At 37.6% G+C, this 16536-nt stretch overlaps 4 protein-coding genes and 1 pseudogene across 4 annotated transcripts; 2 read left to right on the plus strand and 3 right to left on the minus strand.

Moving 5' to 3' along the window:
* The first annotated feature begins 89 nt into the window (after window positions 1-89).
* Window positions 90-4135, plus strand: LOC116128867 (annotated as a pseudogene).
* A 791-nt stretch (window positions 4136-4926) lies between these two features.
* On the plus strand, window positions 4927-9023 carry LOC116128382 (F-box protein SKIP14). The gene is made up of 2 exons (XM_031414093.1): window positions 4927-6636; window positions 7464-9023. Exons 1-2 carry the CDS (start codon window positions 5698-5700, stop codon window positions 8016-8018), a joined length of 1494 nt encoding a protein of 497 aa, XP_031269953.1. The 5' UTR covers window positions 4927-5697; the 3' UTR covers window positions 8019-9023.
* Window positions 9024-10244: 1221 nt separating this feature from the next.
* Window positions 10245-10418, minus strand: LOC116128294. The gene has a single exon (XM_031414006.1). The coding sequence runs from the start codon at window positions 10416-10418 to the stop codon at window positions 10245-10247; it is 174 nt and encodes a 57-aa protein (XP_031269866.1).
* A 581-nt stretch (window positions 10419-10999) lies between these two features.
* Window positions 11000-13530, minus strand: LOC116128508. The gene is made up of 2 exons (XM_031414220.1): window positions 13116-13530; window positions 11000-12207 (listed from the first exon to the last, which is right to left on the minus strand). The coding sequence occupies exons 1-2, from the start codon at window positions 13225-13227 to the stop codon at window positions 11207-11209; spliced, it is 1113 nt and encodes a 370-aa protein (XP_031270080.1). The 5' UTR covers window positions 13228-13530; the 3' UTR covers window positions 11000-11206.
* A 144-nt stretch (window positions 13531-13674) lies between these two features.
* LOC116128517 lies at window positions 13675-16202 on the minus strand. Its single transcript, XM_031414229.1, has 2 exons — window positions 15788-16202; window positions 13675-14879 (listed from the first exon to the last, which is right to left on the minus strand). Exons 1-2 carry the CDS (start codon window positions 15897-15899, stop codon window positions 13879-13881), a joined length of 1113 nt encoding a protein of 370 aa, XP_031270089.1. The 5' UTR covers window positions 15900-16202; the 3' UTR covers window positions 13675-13878.
* Between the last annotated feature and the right edge of the window lie 334 nt (window positions 16203-16536).

Raw genomic sequence — 16536 nt, forward strand, 5'->3', positions numbered from 1 at the left:
CCAATGCAAATACATTTGGGCTTCTTTACGGGTCGCTCGGCCCAGCCTTAAGAAGCCCGAAGAGTTGGTAGGAACACCAAAACTCAGAGGACAAGTACAGCCTAAACCCCCAACTTCCGATACTCAACCCTTGAAACTTGCCTCCTCTCTGATCTGTTTGGTAACCGAGAAAATAATACAAGCAATTCCCACAACGAACAAAATCTCGATCAATGACTCCTAAAACTAAAGAAAAACCAAAGCCTGCGCCGTCGCAGCTACCACCTGCCATCGAAGATCTGTTCACCTCGCTAAACAGACATATTGAGCGATCTAAATTCAAACAATCCGTCAATGTCGACCAATCTGAACTTGAACAAGCCATCAAAGTCGCAGATCAAGGTACGGTTCTCAAGCTTTCAGGCTATTCATTTCTATATTATCGTTTAACATTTTATGTTCTCTTATTTATGGAAATGCTGCATGTAACTGTTTTGCAGTTCTCTCAATTGCGCCTGGCGATGAGGACGCGATGCGATGCAAAGTGGTGGCTCTGATAGGGACGGACGACATTGATGGAGCTCTCTCTGCAATTCAATCGTCTCCAAAGCTCCCTATCGACTTTAGTTACTTAAAGGTTTTTAATTTTCTAAGTTTTTCGTGCTGTGCTTCTCTTCTTAATTATAATTCGCTGCCATCGTGGTTAATTTTTGGAGAAAATGTTTAATTGCATTCGCATGCTAGCTGCCATGATAGAATATCTATTTATTTTATTTTCTGAAGTTCGTTCAATTTTTGTTGATATCTTGCATCACATTATTGAAGTGCATTTTCTCCCTTCGTTTGAGTTCTTCAAATAATGGCGTGAGATAATACATCTATTTTTCTTATATCTCTGTTGCGGCCTCTACTGGTTCTCAATTGTTCTATATTTTTGTTTATTAATCTTGGATGAGTTAGATGCTTCTAAAGTGAACATAAACTTTGCATGTTGATTTTAATTTTCCTTCTGCTGTTTCTAAATAGGCATACTGCCTATACAGCCAAAACAAGTTAGATGAAGCATTGGAGTTATTGAAAAACCAAGAGAGCAATTCTGTTGCCATGCTCTTGAAATCTCAGATTTTATATCGTTTAGGAGAAGTAGATGCCTGTGTAGATATATGTGAGAAGCTTCAAAAATCCAAGATTGATCTTTTAGAAATAAATTTTGTGGCTGGTTTGGTTTCGGCTGGAAGGGCTTCTGAAGTGCGAAAAACACTGGATGGACTTAGGGTGAAAGCAACTAGCAGCTATGAGTTGGCATACAACACTGCTTGTTCTCTAGCTGAAAGGAATAAGTACTCTGATGCAGAACAACTCTTGTTGGCAGCCCGAAGGTATTAAGGCACTGTTATCATAATGGTTTTTTTTTTTTTTTCTTTGGTGACAGTATATTATTTATTACAATACTGGAACTTTGTGAATATATTAATGTTTCTAGTTTTGTATTAGTCTTCAACCTTATATTAGTAGTATTCTACTAACTATACGAAGGACATTTTGAGTGGGAATTCTGTACAAGTGTGAAAGTCAACTTGTGGCTATTTAGTTGATTTTAACCATTTTTAAGTAAGAAAGTGTCTACGGAGGTAATTTGAAAGCAATGTCAGAAGTGCAAACTTTTGATGCAGCACTTCTCAGCAAACCCTTCATTAGATGTCATGTTCTGATTGTTGTTTATGAAAATAACTCAAAATAGAGTCCACAACTTCTTGTGTTAGTTTCCACTATGCTATCTTTAATGAGCTTGATTTGTCATAAAATTTAAATGGTCATAAAGATGGTTCCCTTGACATCTACTTGAGCTTCATTCATGGCATGGTAGGTTCGGACATGGACAATGAAATTCCACACTGATGCTGAGTTCATGCCATAGAAGAGAGTTCACAACTGTCTTATAATTTAGCATCTAACATTTACTTTTATTGATCACTTGTTTGGGCTTTATCATTTTTGGATAATTTTTTTGGTTTTTATTGGTGTTGCTGAGTGCACATTGACATTTGTTTCATATGAAAGGATACACCTATTTTTAACTGAAAAATTTGGATGAGTTTCTAAGTGGGAATTTTCTGAGATTTTGAAGCTATTCAATTCATATGATTAATATGGTCTTTCTGTCTGTATATTTTTTTTTTTTTTTTTTTTTTTTTTTTGTCTTTCTATTCATAAATTTTGGTGGTGGCTTATTTCTTATACTTCATGTGTGTGGTCATAAAGTTCAGAACTTCTGGTAAAGATGGAGTGTTGAACTCTATGGACACTGATTTACTGTTTTGTCAGAATTGGTCAGGAAACAATGACTGATGAAAACTATGCTGAGGATGAGTAGAGATGAATTGGCTCAATAGCTGTCCAATTAGTGTATGTTCAGCAGGAAAACAACTGCCTTGTGCAAATATTTGTACTGTTTTAATTTTTCCCTCTATTTTGCGATGGGAGTTATACAATGGTCAGTAATGCAAATTAGTTTCTTTAATCAGCTTCTTGGAACAAACAAGAGGCTATTGGACCTATGCAGACATTATCAAACGAAATCTGGCAGATGAAATCACTTGCTGTGGCAGTGAACAACCTCGTGCACTAAAGGGTCCAAAAGATGTTTCAGATAGCTTAAGGAAGCTTGATCGCATCAAAGAGAAAGGCATGCAAAACTTTCAGCTTGCTGGAGTGCTTGACTTGAAGCTTTCATCAAAGCAAAAGGAGGCAATAATGCAAATCGGGTGCTTTTACTTCTTCATGCAAATAAGATGGATCAGGTATATACTGGGGGTATGCAAATTTCTCTCTGATATGTCCCTTTTTCTTTTACTTACTATGAGCAAACTCAGCTGCTTCAAGATTCCTGGTTACATGATGTCTTTTACATTTCATTGCTGGAACTTTACAGCTCAAGAACTTGTTGCCACATTGCCAGACCTTTTTCCTGGCAGTGTGATGCCAGTATTGCTTCAAGCTGCTGTCTTAGTGAGAGAGAAAAAGGCTGCAAGAGCTGAAGAAATATTAGGGCCGCTGCTGAGAAGTTCGACCAGTCCAAAGTTGTTCTTCTGGCAAGGGCACAGGTTGCTGCTGCTGCTTCTGCCAACCATCTCATATTGCAGCCGAGTCCCTGGCTAAATACGGATACAGCACATGCGGTACTGTGGCCACCCTTGTGTCTCTTAAAGAGTGTGCTGGAGATATCAAAGGTGCAGCAGCTGTGCTTGACGCTGCAATCAAGTGGTGGTTAAATCCATGACCGAGGACAATCAGCTAGTGTTATAATGCAGGAGGCTGCTTCCTTCAAGCTCAGACATGGTCGAGAGGAGGATGCCTTCCATCTCTATGAGGAGCTTGTGAAAACACATGGAAGTTTTGAGGCATTGGTTGGGCTGGTCACTACAGCTGCTCATGTGGATGTTGACAAGGCTGAAGCTTATGAGAAGAAGCTAAAGCCATTGCCTGGTTTCAAGGGGGTTGATGTGAATAGTTTAGAGAAGACTTCTGGTGCCAAACATGTTGAAGGCGTGCTCATGTTGTCCCTGAAGCACATGAGGAAGGAGGAGGGAGAAACCGAAGAAAAAGAGAAAGAGAAAGCCAAGGTACACAAAGGATTGACCCTGCAACCCGGTCCTCCACCAGACCCAGAAAGGTGGCTCCCAGGAGAGAGAGGGTCAAGTTACAGGCCAAGAGAAAGGATAAGAGAGCTGTTCAAGTGAGAGGCTCTCAGGGTGCAGTTGCTAAAGACAGACATGAAGCTGGTGCCTCGGTACTAATCTAATCCTTCCAATTCAACATGTTAGTAGTTCCAAAGGAGCTTCACAGAATGCTGGACAGCAATCCAAGGCTTCATCCAAGTCGTCAAGAAAGAAGTCTAGGAATTAATCGTGAAGGAACCATAATTTTAGTTAAATATTTTGAATATTTTTACATTTTATTAGAAGCTTGGGAACATAATTGAGATTCCTGTAGGTTGAGTGGTGTTATTCCCATGTAGTGGCTATGCAAAGCCATCTCTAACTTTGCCGTGAAGAATTGCTTTGTGAATACTTGAGAGAGGAGTTTATTAAAAATTTTAAGTTAGGAACGATTCCTTGGGCAAATACTTACACAAAGTGTGAAACAAGAAATTCTTTCTTGCAGGGGTTGTGGTAATTATACTAATTTCCTCTGTATGAATATATTATGCGTCGTAAAATTGGACTTTGGTGGAGCTCAAGACGAGATTGAAAATTGTGCTTGGAGTTCACTGTCCATCCGTCCAAATTCCAACCAACCAACTTTCTTCCTTTTGCTTAGTCAAATCCAACAAATTATTAATTATTATCCGTCCAAATTAGTTACTTTCACTTTTAAGAGTGCTTAAACATTAAGACGGCGTTGGTTTCATAAGCTGACCAAAACCAAAGAATATTCCCCAACCAACCACGAAGTGAAATATCAAATATGTCCCTTCTTGATTAATCTTCCTTATTAGTTATTACTCATATACGGGTCGGATCTTATTCAGATAAGTCTAGATAGAGTCACAGCTTGTTATGGGCCCGGATCATACATTCATCACAATCGCTGACCTTCAATTCACTTGTACACTCACACCCAATTTTATCCTGTAAGTCACTCCAAAACCGCCGGATGAGTTACTCCCCACTCCCCAGTCGTCTGATAAAGATCGAACGGGCCACAAAAGAGTGAAATGATCGCAACATAGACCGGGAGATTAGGAGTAAAATCGAAACGCACAGCATAGCGGGATTCCTGATTCCATCTCCCGCCACATCTCACTGCGAAGAAAAAGTAACCCTATTATTAACTAAATGACACGTGTCGACATCTCCCTTAGCCTACTCCCTCACCTAAATCGGACAATTCACCGTTAGCCTTCACTTTCTCTCTCTCTCTCCCCTGCAAACTCAAAGAAAAAAAAAAAATAAAATAAAAAATTTATTTTGTTTCCTTTCTGTGTAATTTCTCTGTCTCTTTTATTTCTTTTCCTTTGTTGTCTCTTGAACTCGGTCGACAGACTCAACCCACCTTCTCTTCCGATCGAATTCTCTTCTACCAACCGAGACACCGAAAAGAATCACAAAACTCCCCGTTTTACATCGAGAAAGCCATTGTATTCGATACCAAGAGACTTGGCTTTATCTGTCGATTGCGTTCGTGGGAGGTCAAATTAGGGTTATCTTTTGGTGGTAATCTTATCTTTTAATTTTATTTTATTTAGCTTATTCATTTTCTGCGCTTTTACGTTTTAGATTTGTTGCAAACCCTAGCTTTTGATTAGGTTAGTCCAAGGAAAAGAAGACAAAAAAGAAAAAAAAAAGAAATTTTTTCTCATTTTGATTGATTCTTTGTATAAATATTTGTTAGAGGGTTTTCTGTTGTTCATTTTGCTTAGCTCAAATATATTAGCTTCTTTTCTTTTACGAGAAACTCCGTGAAATTTTTGGTGCGTTGTTTTAGTTTGCCATCCAAAATCGAGGGTTTTCTTGTTAGATTTAGATCTTCTGAATTTTTGTTTTAATCTTCTTTTGTTTTATATTTTTTTTTCAATTGTTTCGTGTTTTTCTTTTTCTTTTGATATCCCTAAGCAAAAAGGAAAAAAAAAATAGAAGAGAAGAGACTTTTAGGGTTTGCGTACAGTGTCATATATTTTGTATAGAAAGATTTGGGAGAAGGGTTGTATACAATACAATGGCTTTGAATTTTTCACATCGACCGATCTTTCCCACACATTTAAGTGAGGACAATATGGTTGCCCCAATGAGGATTGCTAATGGGTATCTTGTTGAGGGAATTCCTGAGAAAAATGGAGATGGGTTTAAGAATTGGCATTCGAATCGGGAAATGGAGGACTGTTTTGATAATGCAAGGGATAGGGGTTGTAATAGATGTGTGTCTCAGGAGTCTGTATCAAAGGACATTCTTGACCTTCTGCCGTCAGATCCCTTTGGCATGGATATCAGTACCACTTTTACTGCTGCAATTACAGGTTGGCTTGAGGATTTGGAGGATTATGGTGGCTATGGGATGGATGAGGTGGGGACGAGTGATGGGAATTGTCAGTTACTTGCGGAATTGAATTTTTTCTGGAATAATGCTATGAGGTTCCAGGGTTTTCCTGGGAACATGGGGTTTGAGCATAATTTGAATGTAGTGAGTGGATCTGCTGGGTGTTTTCTGGGGAAGGAGGTCGTAGGGGAGACATCTTGTCATGGTAGTCTTGAATCTGCTTGTAATGTGGATGACATTTTGAGTTATGGGAATGAGAATGTGGGTTATGGTGATCAACGATTTAAAGGATTGCAGGAGGGTTATGGGAGCTATCATGATAAAGAGGGAGGGGCTCCTCATCCTGCTTTGTATTTTGCCCTCGGTTATCTGGGCATGCGGGATCTCCTTCTTGTTGAAAGGGTTTGTAGGTCTCTTTGTTCTACTGTTAGGAGTGACCCTCTCTTGTGGAGAAGTATTCACATAGATCAACCATTGAATGAAAAGATTACTGATGATGTTCTTTTGCAATTAACCAATAGGGCTCAAGGTAACTTGCAATGCTTGAGCCTGGTGGAGTGTCTAAGAATTACTGATGATGGTCTGAAACGTGTACTTGAAAATAATCCAAGGCTAACCAAGGTTAGATTATTTTTAACCAATATTAGTTCCTGCATATTGTAGATATATCTTTCATTTATGAATATCATCTTTCCAACTTAATGATTTCTTGGGTCACTTTCAGTATTAATATTTTTTCTTACCAGGTTGTTGTGTGGGCTGTTTGATGATGTTGTATGAGTCCTTATGCTTTATTTATTTTCCTATTCTTTACTTATATCTTACATTTTCTTAATGATTTGGAATTTATGGTGACAAGTTATTCCTACATAATGACAATTTTATGTAAAAAATTTGATGCCTTGGATTTTTTCTGTTTCTGGTGGGTTTGTCCTCCATTCTAGCGCTGATAATTTTTGGGCAATGCTTTATGAAAGTCAAAAATCAGTTATAGATGTGGAAGAGTTTATGTAATTCACCGTCTTGTTAGAAAAATGACAATATGTAATTAACTTGTTTTGTTAATTTAATTCTAGCGGATTTATTATCAGTTCAGGAATGGATTTTCCTTGTTGGGAAGGCTTGTAACGTATGTATGAAATTAATTTTTGTGGTCTCTGTGTATGGATAACTTAAGGATTTGAAAAAGTTGCTTCTCTGTCACATGGTTCTGATTCGATCAGTTTTTTGATGTCATCTAACTATATTGCATGCGGCACCTTTATATCTGTGTGATATATATATTTCTTTTTGTGTGAAAACTTTATCCTTTTGTTTTTGTCTATCTATCACGTTAGACTGGCAGCAAAACTGATTGGAAGCATTTCATCATGCAACTTCATGTCACCTGAATTATAGATTTATTTTATTGTTATTATCAACCTGCTAAATTCATTCTCCTCTTGCAGCTGAGTGTGCCTGGATGTACTAGACTCAGTATTGAGGGCATTATTAATAGCTTAAAAGCTTTCAAGTCCATGGGTGCAAAAGGGGTGAAGCATCTTAGAATTGGTGGGCTCTATGGTGTGACTCCAAAGCACTTTGAAGAGTTGAAGCTTTTATTGGGCACTGATTGTTCCATGCACCCGAATGTTCACAAGCCACATTTCTATCACAGAGGAAATTTTTATCTATCCTGTGAGGATGAACGTGCCATTGATATTGAAATGTGCCCAAGATGCCTGAACCTGAGGCTAGTATATGATTGCCCTGCAGAGGGATGTCAAGGGGAAGAAAACATCACTCAGCTATGCAGGGCTTGCACACTTTGCATAGCACGCTGTGCTCAATGTGGTCGATGCATTAATGACAGTGAATATGAGGAGACATTTTGTTTGCAGTTGCTTTGTTCAGATTGTGGGAAGCAGCTCTTGAAGTGTCAAGAGAGGCAGGTTAGAAGAATTGGACCCAGTAAATCTCCTGTTTCTTATGAACCTTGTTCTGGCCTCTGTCATCATGGCTAGGGACTAATAATGGTTTGTGTGTTCTGGTTTCACTTATGGTTGAGAAATTGCATGATTGGTTACCCAGTGAAGCAACCAACAACATATATTTCTCGTTCTGTCTTGTTATTGCCTTCTTTGTCTGCGAGCCGAGTCAGGTTCAGCTTATTGGCGGACATTAACTTTTGTGTTGCGTTTGGAGTAAGCTGCATACCATTATATTTTTGTGGAAAGAGGGGAAAAAAAAGAAATAGAAGAAATAAAAAATGAAGTAATACTTGAGAGAATGTTAGCAAGGAGGTTTAATTTCTTTATTAATGTGTTAAGGGAAAAGGGATCTCACGTCTGGGTCGTTCCTAATAATTGTAACTCATGAGAATGTGAAGAAGGCAAAGGTTTCGATTGACATGATGTTCAGGACAAAGGGATCGTATGTCTGGGTGGTTCCTAACAATTGTTATTAGCAGTTAATAAAGTCCACTGAAGAGTATGCTGGTTTGCTCATGGATTGGAACTGACATGTGAATTGACGATGAAGTGGGATGTGATCTTATTGACATGTCCACGTGACTTGTCTGTTGTACTATGATGTCTATTATTCTGCTTGTATTTTATGTGCCTTGCTTTAGCAAGTGTTCATCTAATTGCTACCTGTGCAGCGCTTGAAAAATCTGTAGTGATCAATCTTGTTGCCATGCAGTAGTTTGTGATGTGGGCTGCTCTTTATGCAATACTGTTCAGGGATGCGCTGTTTTTGATGGACGCTTATCTTGCAGGACTTCTCCGCTCCTGCCTGTTGAAGGCGTACATCATTTATTTTCTTTGTCCCTGGCTGCTTGCTACTTTAATTGTAGGAGTACAACTTGTTTTTACCATCCTTGGTGATCGGTGTTTTCTTTAAAAGTGTCTATTTGTATTTGTTTTTCCCATTGAGGAAGATTATGTCAGAATCATCTATAGATGTCAAAACTGTATCTGTATGCAATAAGTTTTCATGAGAAAAGAATGTTATTAGAGTTTGTTATTGTGCATCAAAGTTGAAACCGTGCATCGAATGATGTCAAAGATATTTATATGGAATGCAATAAATTGTCTTCTTCACCACATTCTATGTTACAGCTTGATATCCAGCATGGTCTTTAATATCAACAGAAGTTGATGGTTGCCTTGGATAAAATTTTGAGCTGCCAAGCAGATGGATTGGGTTTGGCCTCATCCGCACGGATGACAGATGATGCAAAGTTGTAATGTGATAGTGTGCTATAAAATATTCAGACTAATTTTTGATAGCGATATGCATAGAAGAAAACATTGGTCAAATATTTTCATATTTGGGTATTCTTTTTTCCAAAGAACATAGTGAATCACTTATTTTTTTTTTTTCATAAGAAGAGATTTAAATGATCACTAATTATTTCTCTTAAGAATTGATTTTAAACATGTCAAAAGCTCTTGGGCAAACATAATTGATCTGTCTCATTAAAGTTGTTAAATACATCCATGTTTATATCACTAACAAAAGGCATTGATAGATTCTTGTAACACTCCACAAAATCTGAAACATATTTGCACATTTCCTTGCTTACATCATTTGTTATCTCCAATAGCAATATAACATCTTACAAAATACAATTACAAGAGAAATAAAGTCTGAATTATGGTGAATAACAATTTAGGTGAACTGGGATGAGATAGGATCGGATCGGAATGACCTTTGATTGGTGAATGAACAACAAAGTCGGATTATTTTTTAGATTTCTTGCGGAGCTCTTTTATCCATTTGAGGCTTAACAATCCCTTCACAGACTTGTTCTTAGATCCATCTTTTTCATTNTTTGGGTATTCTTTTTTCCAAAGAACATAGTGAATCACTTATTTTTTTTTTTTCATAAGAAGAGATTTAAATGATCACTAATTATTTCTCTTAAGAATTGATTTTAAACATGTCAAAAGCTCTTGGGCAAACATAATTGATCTGTCTCATTAAAGTTGTTAAATACATCCATGTTTATATCACTAACAAAAGGCATTGATAGATTCTTGTAACATTCCACAAAATCTGAAACATATTTGCACATTTCCTTGCTTACATCATTTGTTATCTCCAATAGCAATATAACATCTTACAAAATACAATTACAAGAGAAATAAAGTCTGAATTATGGTGAATAACAATTTAGGTGAACTGGGATGAGATAGGATCGGATCGGAATGACCTTTGATTGGTGAATGAACAACAAAGTCGGATTATTTTTTAGATTTCTTGCGGAGCTCTTTTATCCATTTGAGGCTTAACAATCCCTTCACAGACTTGTTCTTAGATCCATCTTTTTCATTCTTCTTGTTTTTTTCTGAACCAGATGCTGGAGGGTCATAGTTGTCATTATCCCATTGATCAGCCCAGGATAACCCAGAATCCATCTCTTCTCAGATTTCTTGCTTGAATAAACAGCTTTTTAAATCTAATGTAAAACTTTTAAGCAAACTTGCTTATTTTAACACTTAAAAGCAGCTATGAATAGTTCCTTTTATCTCAACTGGGAAGTTTGGTAAAGAGTTAGCTAATATTAGATTAACTAACAACTTTGGATTTTTAATTTTATCGGTTATTAGACAATCTTCTGACAGTATGCATGTTCTACCAGTAAGAACAAATTTGGTGATGTTTGGTTATTTTAGACGGTTGACTCAGGAATCTGTCTTTAACCGATACTTAATTAGGTCATATCCTTCTATACGGGTGAACAGTGATTTTTCTTTTAAAAGAAAAGGATATTTTGGGCACAAAGACTGCCCTTTCTTGAAAGAATGTTGACTTGGTCTGCATTGTAATTAAAAAACTAAAGATCTATATTCAAGCCTAACCTTACATTTATGAATCAAGTACTGGGAACCATCAAATTCTTTATGGTCAAATTCTTTATATACATCACACTTCAAAAGGGCCAAGAATCATGGAAAAATAAGTACATATTAAATTTTCAGTCTATTCCTTCACTAGATATAGTCAATGATAACAACAAATAGGAGCTAAAATTGATCCCCACTCTTAATTGAAGGATTCTGTTAAGAAACAGTAAATTTTCTTATCAATGAGAATTCAATAATTTTAAAAATATACAGTAACCATTTGGAAGCCAATGGTTTAAAAATTAAATTAAGGAACAACAAAACAGAATCAGTTGCCCAACCTTTTCAGTTTGGAACCATCATCTGAAAAATTCAACATGACCTGCAATCTCCCTACACAATAACTTGGCCTCAGTGGCCAATTTCATGCTCTTAACAATTGCAAGCCCTGTCCGTCTATGCGTGGATGTCGGTTTATATGACTTAGCCTCCTCTTCCCTCCCCATAGCCAGAGCTTGCCTGGCAGGAATTACATTTTCCCACCAAAACTCATGCAAAACCCCATGTATTAGCTCCCAGTAGTCACGCTCCCTGCAAATGCGAAATATTGTGCTTCCATTTGGTGTCCAGCAATACAAATCAACCCATTCTCTGTTCATCACCTCCATTTGGCCCTGCACCTGAGGCATGTAATAGAAAGGCATGGTTGACCAGGGCAGAGCAGTTTCAGGCTTTCCCTTGTTATATGGGCACTTCACTTCTAGGATGCCACCTCCTGGAAAGCAACCAAGAAGACCATCTGGGGAAGCTCCAACCCAACCTAATCGCTCCTCTGCATGGACTGCAAATCCTAATGAGCTCACATCACGACCAGTGATGCTTTTGTATCTGTCTATAGCTGCCCCTTCATTGAGCACACCCCATTCCATAGCAAACCTTTTAGAACCTTCAATAGGTTGTACCTCAGAGGCAAATACTTTCTCATGCCAGAGCTCAGCTCGACGGCTTCCCTTCCAAAAACCCAAGGCAGTACTGAAGGTGCTTGTAGTCAGCTTGTCCCTTCTAAGTGCAAACCATTCATCAGACCGCTGGAGTGTATCATTTGGGGTAAGGCTGGAAACCACCACTAGTGATGAGGGACTACGGACAATGAGAGGGGCAGTTTTAGATATCAATGGTGCTGTGCAGGTTGAAAATTTTCTGCATATTCCATTTTCATGCCTTGTCTTTGAGGAAAATGGTGTCACTGCTTTATGGTGAATCCTGCTGAATCTAGTTATGCAGGCATTGCTCATTGCTGAGAGGATCAGGCAGTTGATGGTGACTTTATTTGGCTGAAAGGTCCTACAAAAGCTACACACTGTTTGAAAGATTAGTTGAAAATTCAGGGATCAAACATTTAAAGAAACATAACTTTCCTCGACAAATATTTTGTCTACCATAAAAGCTTGATCAATAATAAGGCTGTAATTTAAGAAAACATTTTCTTTAGGGGGGAAAACACATTGTGTATCAGTCATTGCTGGCATTATATGCTATTTTCTTTTCTCAGATACAAATGAACTTGTTGCATGGTCCCAAATCATATTGCAAATCATTCTTCTCCTATTAGTTAAGTGACCAACATGTTAGGTTAGAGAAATTATATTTAACAATCAAGGATGCGTAATGGAACCTCCTGTAAGGATGCGTAATGGAACCTTCTGTCAACACAATTGAATATCCACTCTTTTCCCCACCAAAGGACTCCAATTCCTAGTGTCTGAGAAGTTGACCAATCCAAAGAAAGGAGAACGAGACATAAAATCACATCAACACAAAAACTTCTAACTGCGAATGCTCACCCCTTTGTATGTAGTCCCCAGTTGATCAAGTACAGAGCTTTAAAACAATGCGTTCTCAATTGCAGCCTAAGGACCAATCCCATCAAAATGATTGGCATAGATATGACTATAAAAGGCAAATCTTTATCATGAAAACACTAACTGCAGTCGACCAGAAAACTCAGAATAAAATACATGATTTCCAGCAAAAACGACTTGAACATGATAAAATTCCTAGCCGGATGGATAAGATAGTGAACAATGGACAAAAACAATAACGCGGCTCTAAAATGGGCACGAAGAAACAATGAAAAAGAAAACAAACACCAAAAAGAAGAAAAACCCAAGTCTCAAAAAAACTCAAATAAAGTTAACTACAACACAGTTAACAGGTGACAAAAAAATAAATTGAACTATATTACTTGGAAGGAGTTTGATAAAATACCTGAAAGAGACCTGGAGTTGCTAGAACTGATGATGGTAGGAGATGAAAGTGAAAGAGTTGAAAAGGGTATTCCTCTTGCTCTTGATTGAGTTGAGGAGACTTGCATCATCATCTCTCCGTTTTTGGTATCAATCTAACTTACATTTAACTGGGCTTTGCCTTGAAACTGTGTAGATATTCTTAGGCATTTAGGGTTTGGCTCCAAAGTCCAAAATAATTATTTAACTCTTAAAAATCTAAAATCTGTAACTCTTCAGAATCACAGCGACAGGGAGCTGAGCTGGGGCTAGCTAAATAATGAGCATTCTTACCATTTCACTTGAAGGTCGCAGTCGCAAATTTTCGGAAATCGGAATTCTAAATGGAAACGCTGCCGTTCTATCTCGATATGCGGACATAGGTTTTCTCTGCATACATTGACTATTAAACCATAATTTGGGTGGGACATAGGTTCACCCATTGACATATTAAATTTTAATCATTGAATTATAAACAATTGATTAAATACTTGATTTATTTTTACATGTTAAAATTTTCAGTCTATTCCTTCACTAGATATAGTCAATGATAACAACAAATAGGAGCTAAAATTGATCCCCACTCTTAATTGAAGGATTCTGTTAAGAAACAGTAAATTTTCTTATCAATGAGAATTCAATAATTTTAAAAATATACAGTAACCATTTGGAAGCCAATGGTTTAAAAATTAAATTAAGGAACAACAAAACAGAATCAGTTGCCCAACCTTTTCAGTTTGGAACCATCATCTGAAAAATTCAACATGACCTGCAATCTCCCTACACAATAACTTGGCCTCAGTGGCCAATTTCATGCTCTTAACAATTGCAAGCCCTGTCCGTCTATGCGTGGATGTCGGTTTATATGACTTAGCCTCCTCTTCCCTCCCCATAGCCAGAGCTTGCCTGGCAGGAATTACATTTTCCCACCAAAACTCATGCAAAACCCCATGTATTAGCTCCCAGTAGTCACGCTCCCTGCAAATGCGAAATATTGTGCTTCCATTTGGTGTCCAGCAATACAAATCAACCCATTCTCTGTTCATCACCTCCATTTGGCCCTGCACCTGAGGCATGTAATAGAAAGGCATGGTTGACCAGGGCAGAGCAGTTTCAGGCTTTCCCTTGTTATATGGGCACTTCACTTCTAGGATGCCACCTCCTGGAAAGCAACCAAGAAGACCATCTGGGGAAGCTCCAACCCAACCTAATCGCTCCTCTGCATGGACTGCAAATCCTAATGAGCTCACATCACGACCAGTGATGCTTTTGTATCTGTCTATAGCTGCCCCTTCATTGAGCACACCCCATTCCATAGCAAACCTTTTAGAACCTTCAATAGGTTGTACCTCAGAGGCAAATACTTTCTCATGCCAGAGCTCAGCTCGACGGCTTCCCTTCCAAAAACCCAAGGCAGTACTGAAGGTGCTTGTAGTCAGCTTGTCCCTTCTAAGTGCAAACCATTCATCAGACCGCTGGAGTGTATCATTTGGGGTAAGGCTGGAAACCACCACTAGTGATGAGGGACTACGGACAATGAGAGGGGCAGTTTTAGATATCAATGGTGCTGTGCAGGTTGAAAATTTTCTGCATATTCCATTTTCATGCCTTGTCTTTGAGGAAAATGGTGTCACTGCTTTATGGTGAATCCTGCTGAATCTAGTTATGCAGGCATTGCTCATTGCTGAGAGGATCAGGCAGTTGATGGTGACTTTATTTGGCTGAAAGGTCCTACAAAAGCTACACACTGTTTGAAAGATTAGTTGAAAATTCAGGGATCAAACATTTAAAGAAACATAACTTTCCTCGACAAATATTTTGTCTACCATAAAAGCTTGATCAATAATAAGGCTGTAATTTAAGAAAACATTTTCTTTAGGGGGGAAAACACATTGTGTATCAGTCATTGCTGGCATTATATGCTATTTTCTTTTCTCAGATACAAATGAACTTGTTGCATGGTCCCAAATCATATTGCAAATCATTCTTCTCCTATTAGTTAAGTGACCAACATGTTAGGTTAGAGAAATTATATTTAACAATCAAGGATGCGTAATGGAACCTCCTGTAAGGATGCGTAATGGAACCTTCTGTCAACACAATTGAATATCCACTCTTTTCCCCACCAAAGGACTCCAATTCCTAGTGTCTGAGAAGTTGACCAATCCAAAGAAAGGAGAACGAGACATAAAATCACATCAACACAAAAACTTCTAACTGCGAATGCTCACCCCTTTGTATGTAGTCCCCAGTTGATCAAGTACAGAGCTTTAAAACAATGCGTTCTCAATTGCAGCCTAAGGACCAATCCCATCAAAATGATTGGCATAGATATGACTATAAAAGGCAAATCTTTATCATGAAAACACTAACTGCAGTCGACCAGAAAACTCAGAATAAAATACATGATTTCCAGCAAAAACGACTTGAACATGATAAAATTCCTAGCCGGATGGATAAGATAGTGAACAATGGACAAAAACAATAACGCGGCTCTAAAATGGGCACGAAGAAACAATGAAAAAGAAAACAAACACCAAAAAGAAGAAAAACCCAAGTCTCAAAAAAACTCAAATAAAGTTAACTACAACACAGTTAACAGGTGACAAAAAAATAAATTGAACTATATTACTTGGAAGGAGTTTGATAAAATACCTGAAAGAGACCTGGAGTTGCTAGAACTGATGATGGTAGGAGATGAAAGTGAAAGAGTTGAAAAGGGTATTCCTCTTGCTCTTGATTGAGTTGAGGAGACTTGCATCATCATCTCTCCGTTTTTGGTATCAATCTAACTTACATTTAACTGGGCTTTGCCTTGAAACTGTGTAGATATTCTTAGGCATTTAGGGTTTGGCTCCAAAGTCCAAAATAATTATTTAACTCTTAAAAATCTAAAATCTGTAACTCTTCAGAATCACAGCGACAGGGAGCTGAGCTGGGGCTAGCTAAATAATGAGCATTCTTACCATTTCACTTGAAGGTCGCAGTCGCAAATTTTCGGAAATCGGAATTCTAAATGGAAACGCTGCCGTTCTATCTCGATATGCGGACATAGGTTTTCTCTGCATACATTGACTATTAAACCATAATTTGGGTGGGACATAGGTTCACCCATTGACATATTAAATTTTAATCATTGAATTATAAACAATTGATTAAATACTTGATTTATTTTTACATGTTTGTAATCTTTATTATTTCACTCAAGAATATTGTGATAACCCAAATACACAATAAGATTATTGATAAAATATATTAATAAGTAGGAGAATTTAGGATATGAAAGAATTAACAAAACAATGACATAAAAATTTATTTAATTAAGTAATTATTTATAGATTAACATAATTAATTATTGTGTATAAAAAAATACATGGAATTTGTATTATTATACAAAGTAGATA

This window comes from Pistacia vera, unplaced genomic scaffold (genome assembly GCF_008641045.1).
Source record: "Pistacia vera cultivar Batoury unplaced genomic scaffold, PisVer_v2 Contig1055, whole genome shotgun sequence".
Taxonomy (NCBI): domain Eukaryota; kingdom Viridiplantae; phylum Streptophyta; class Magnoliopsida; order Sapindales; family Anacardiaceae; genus Pistacia; species Pistacia vera.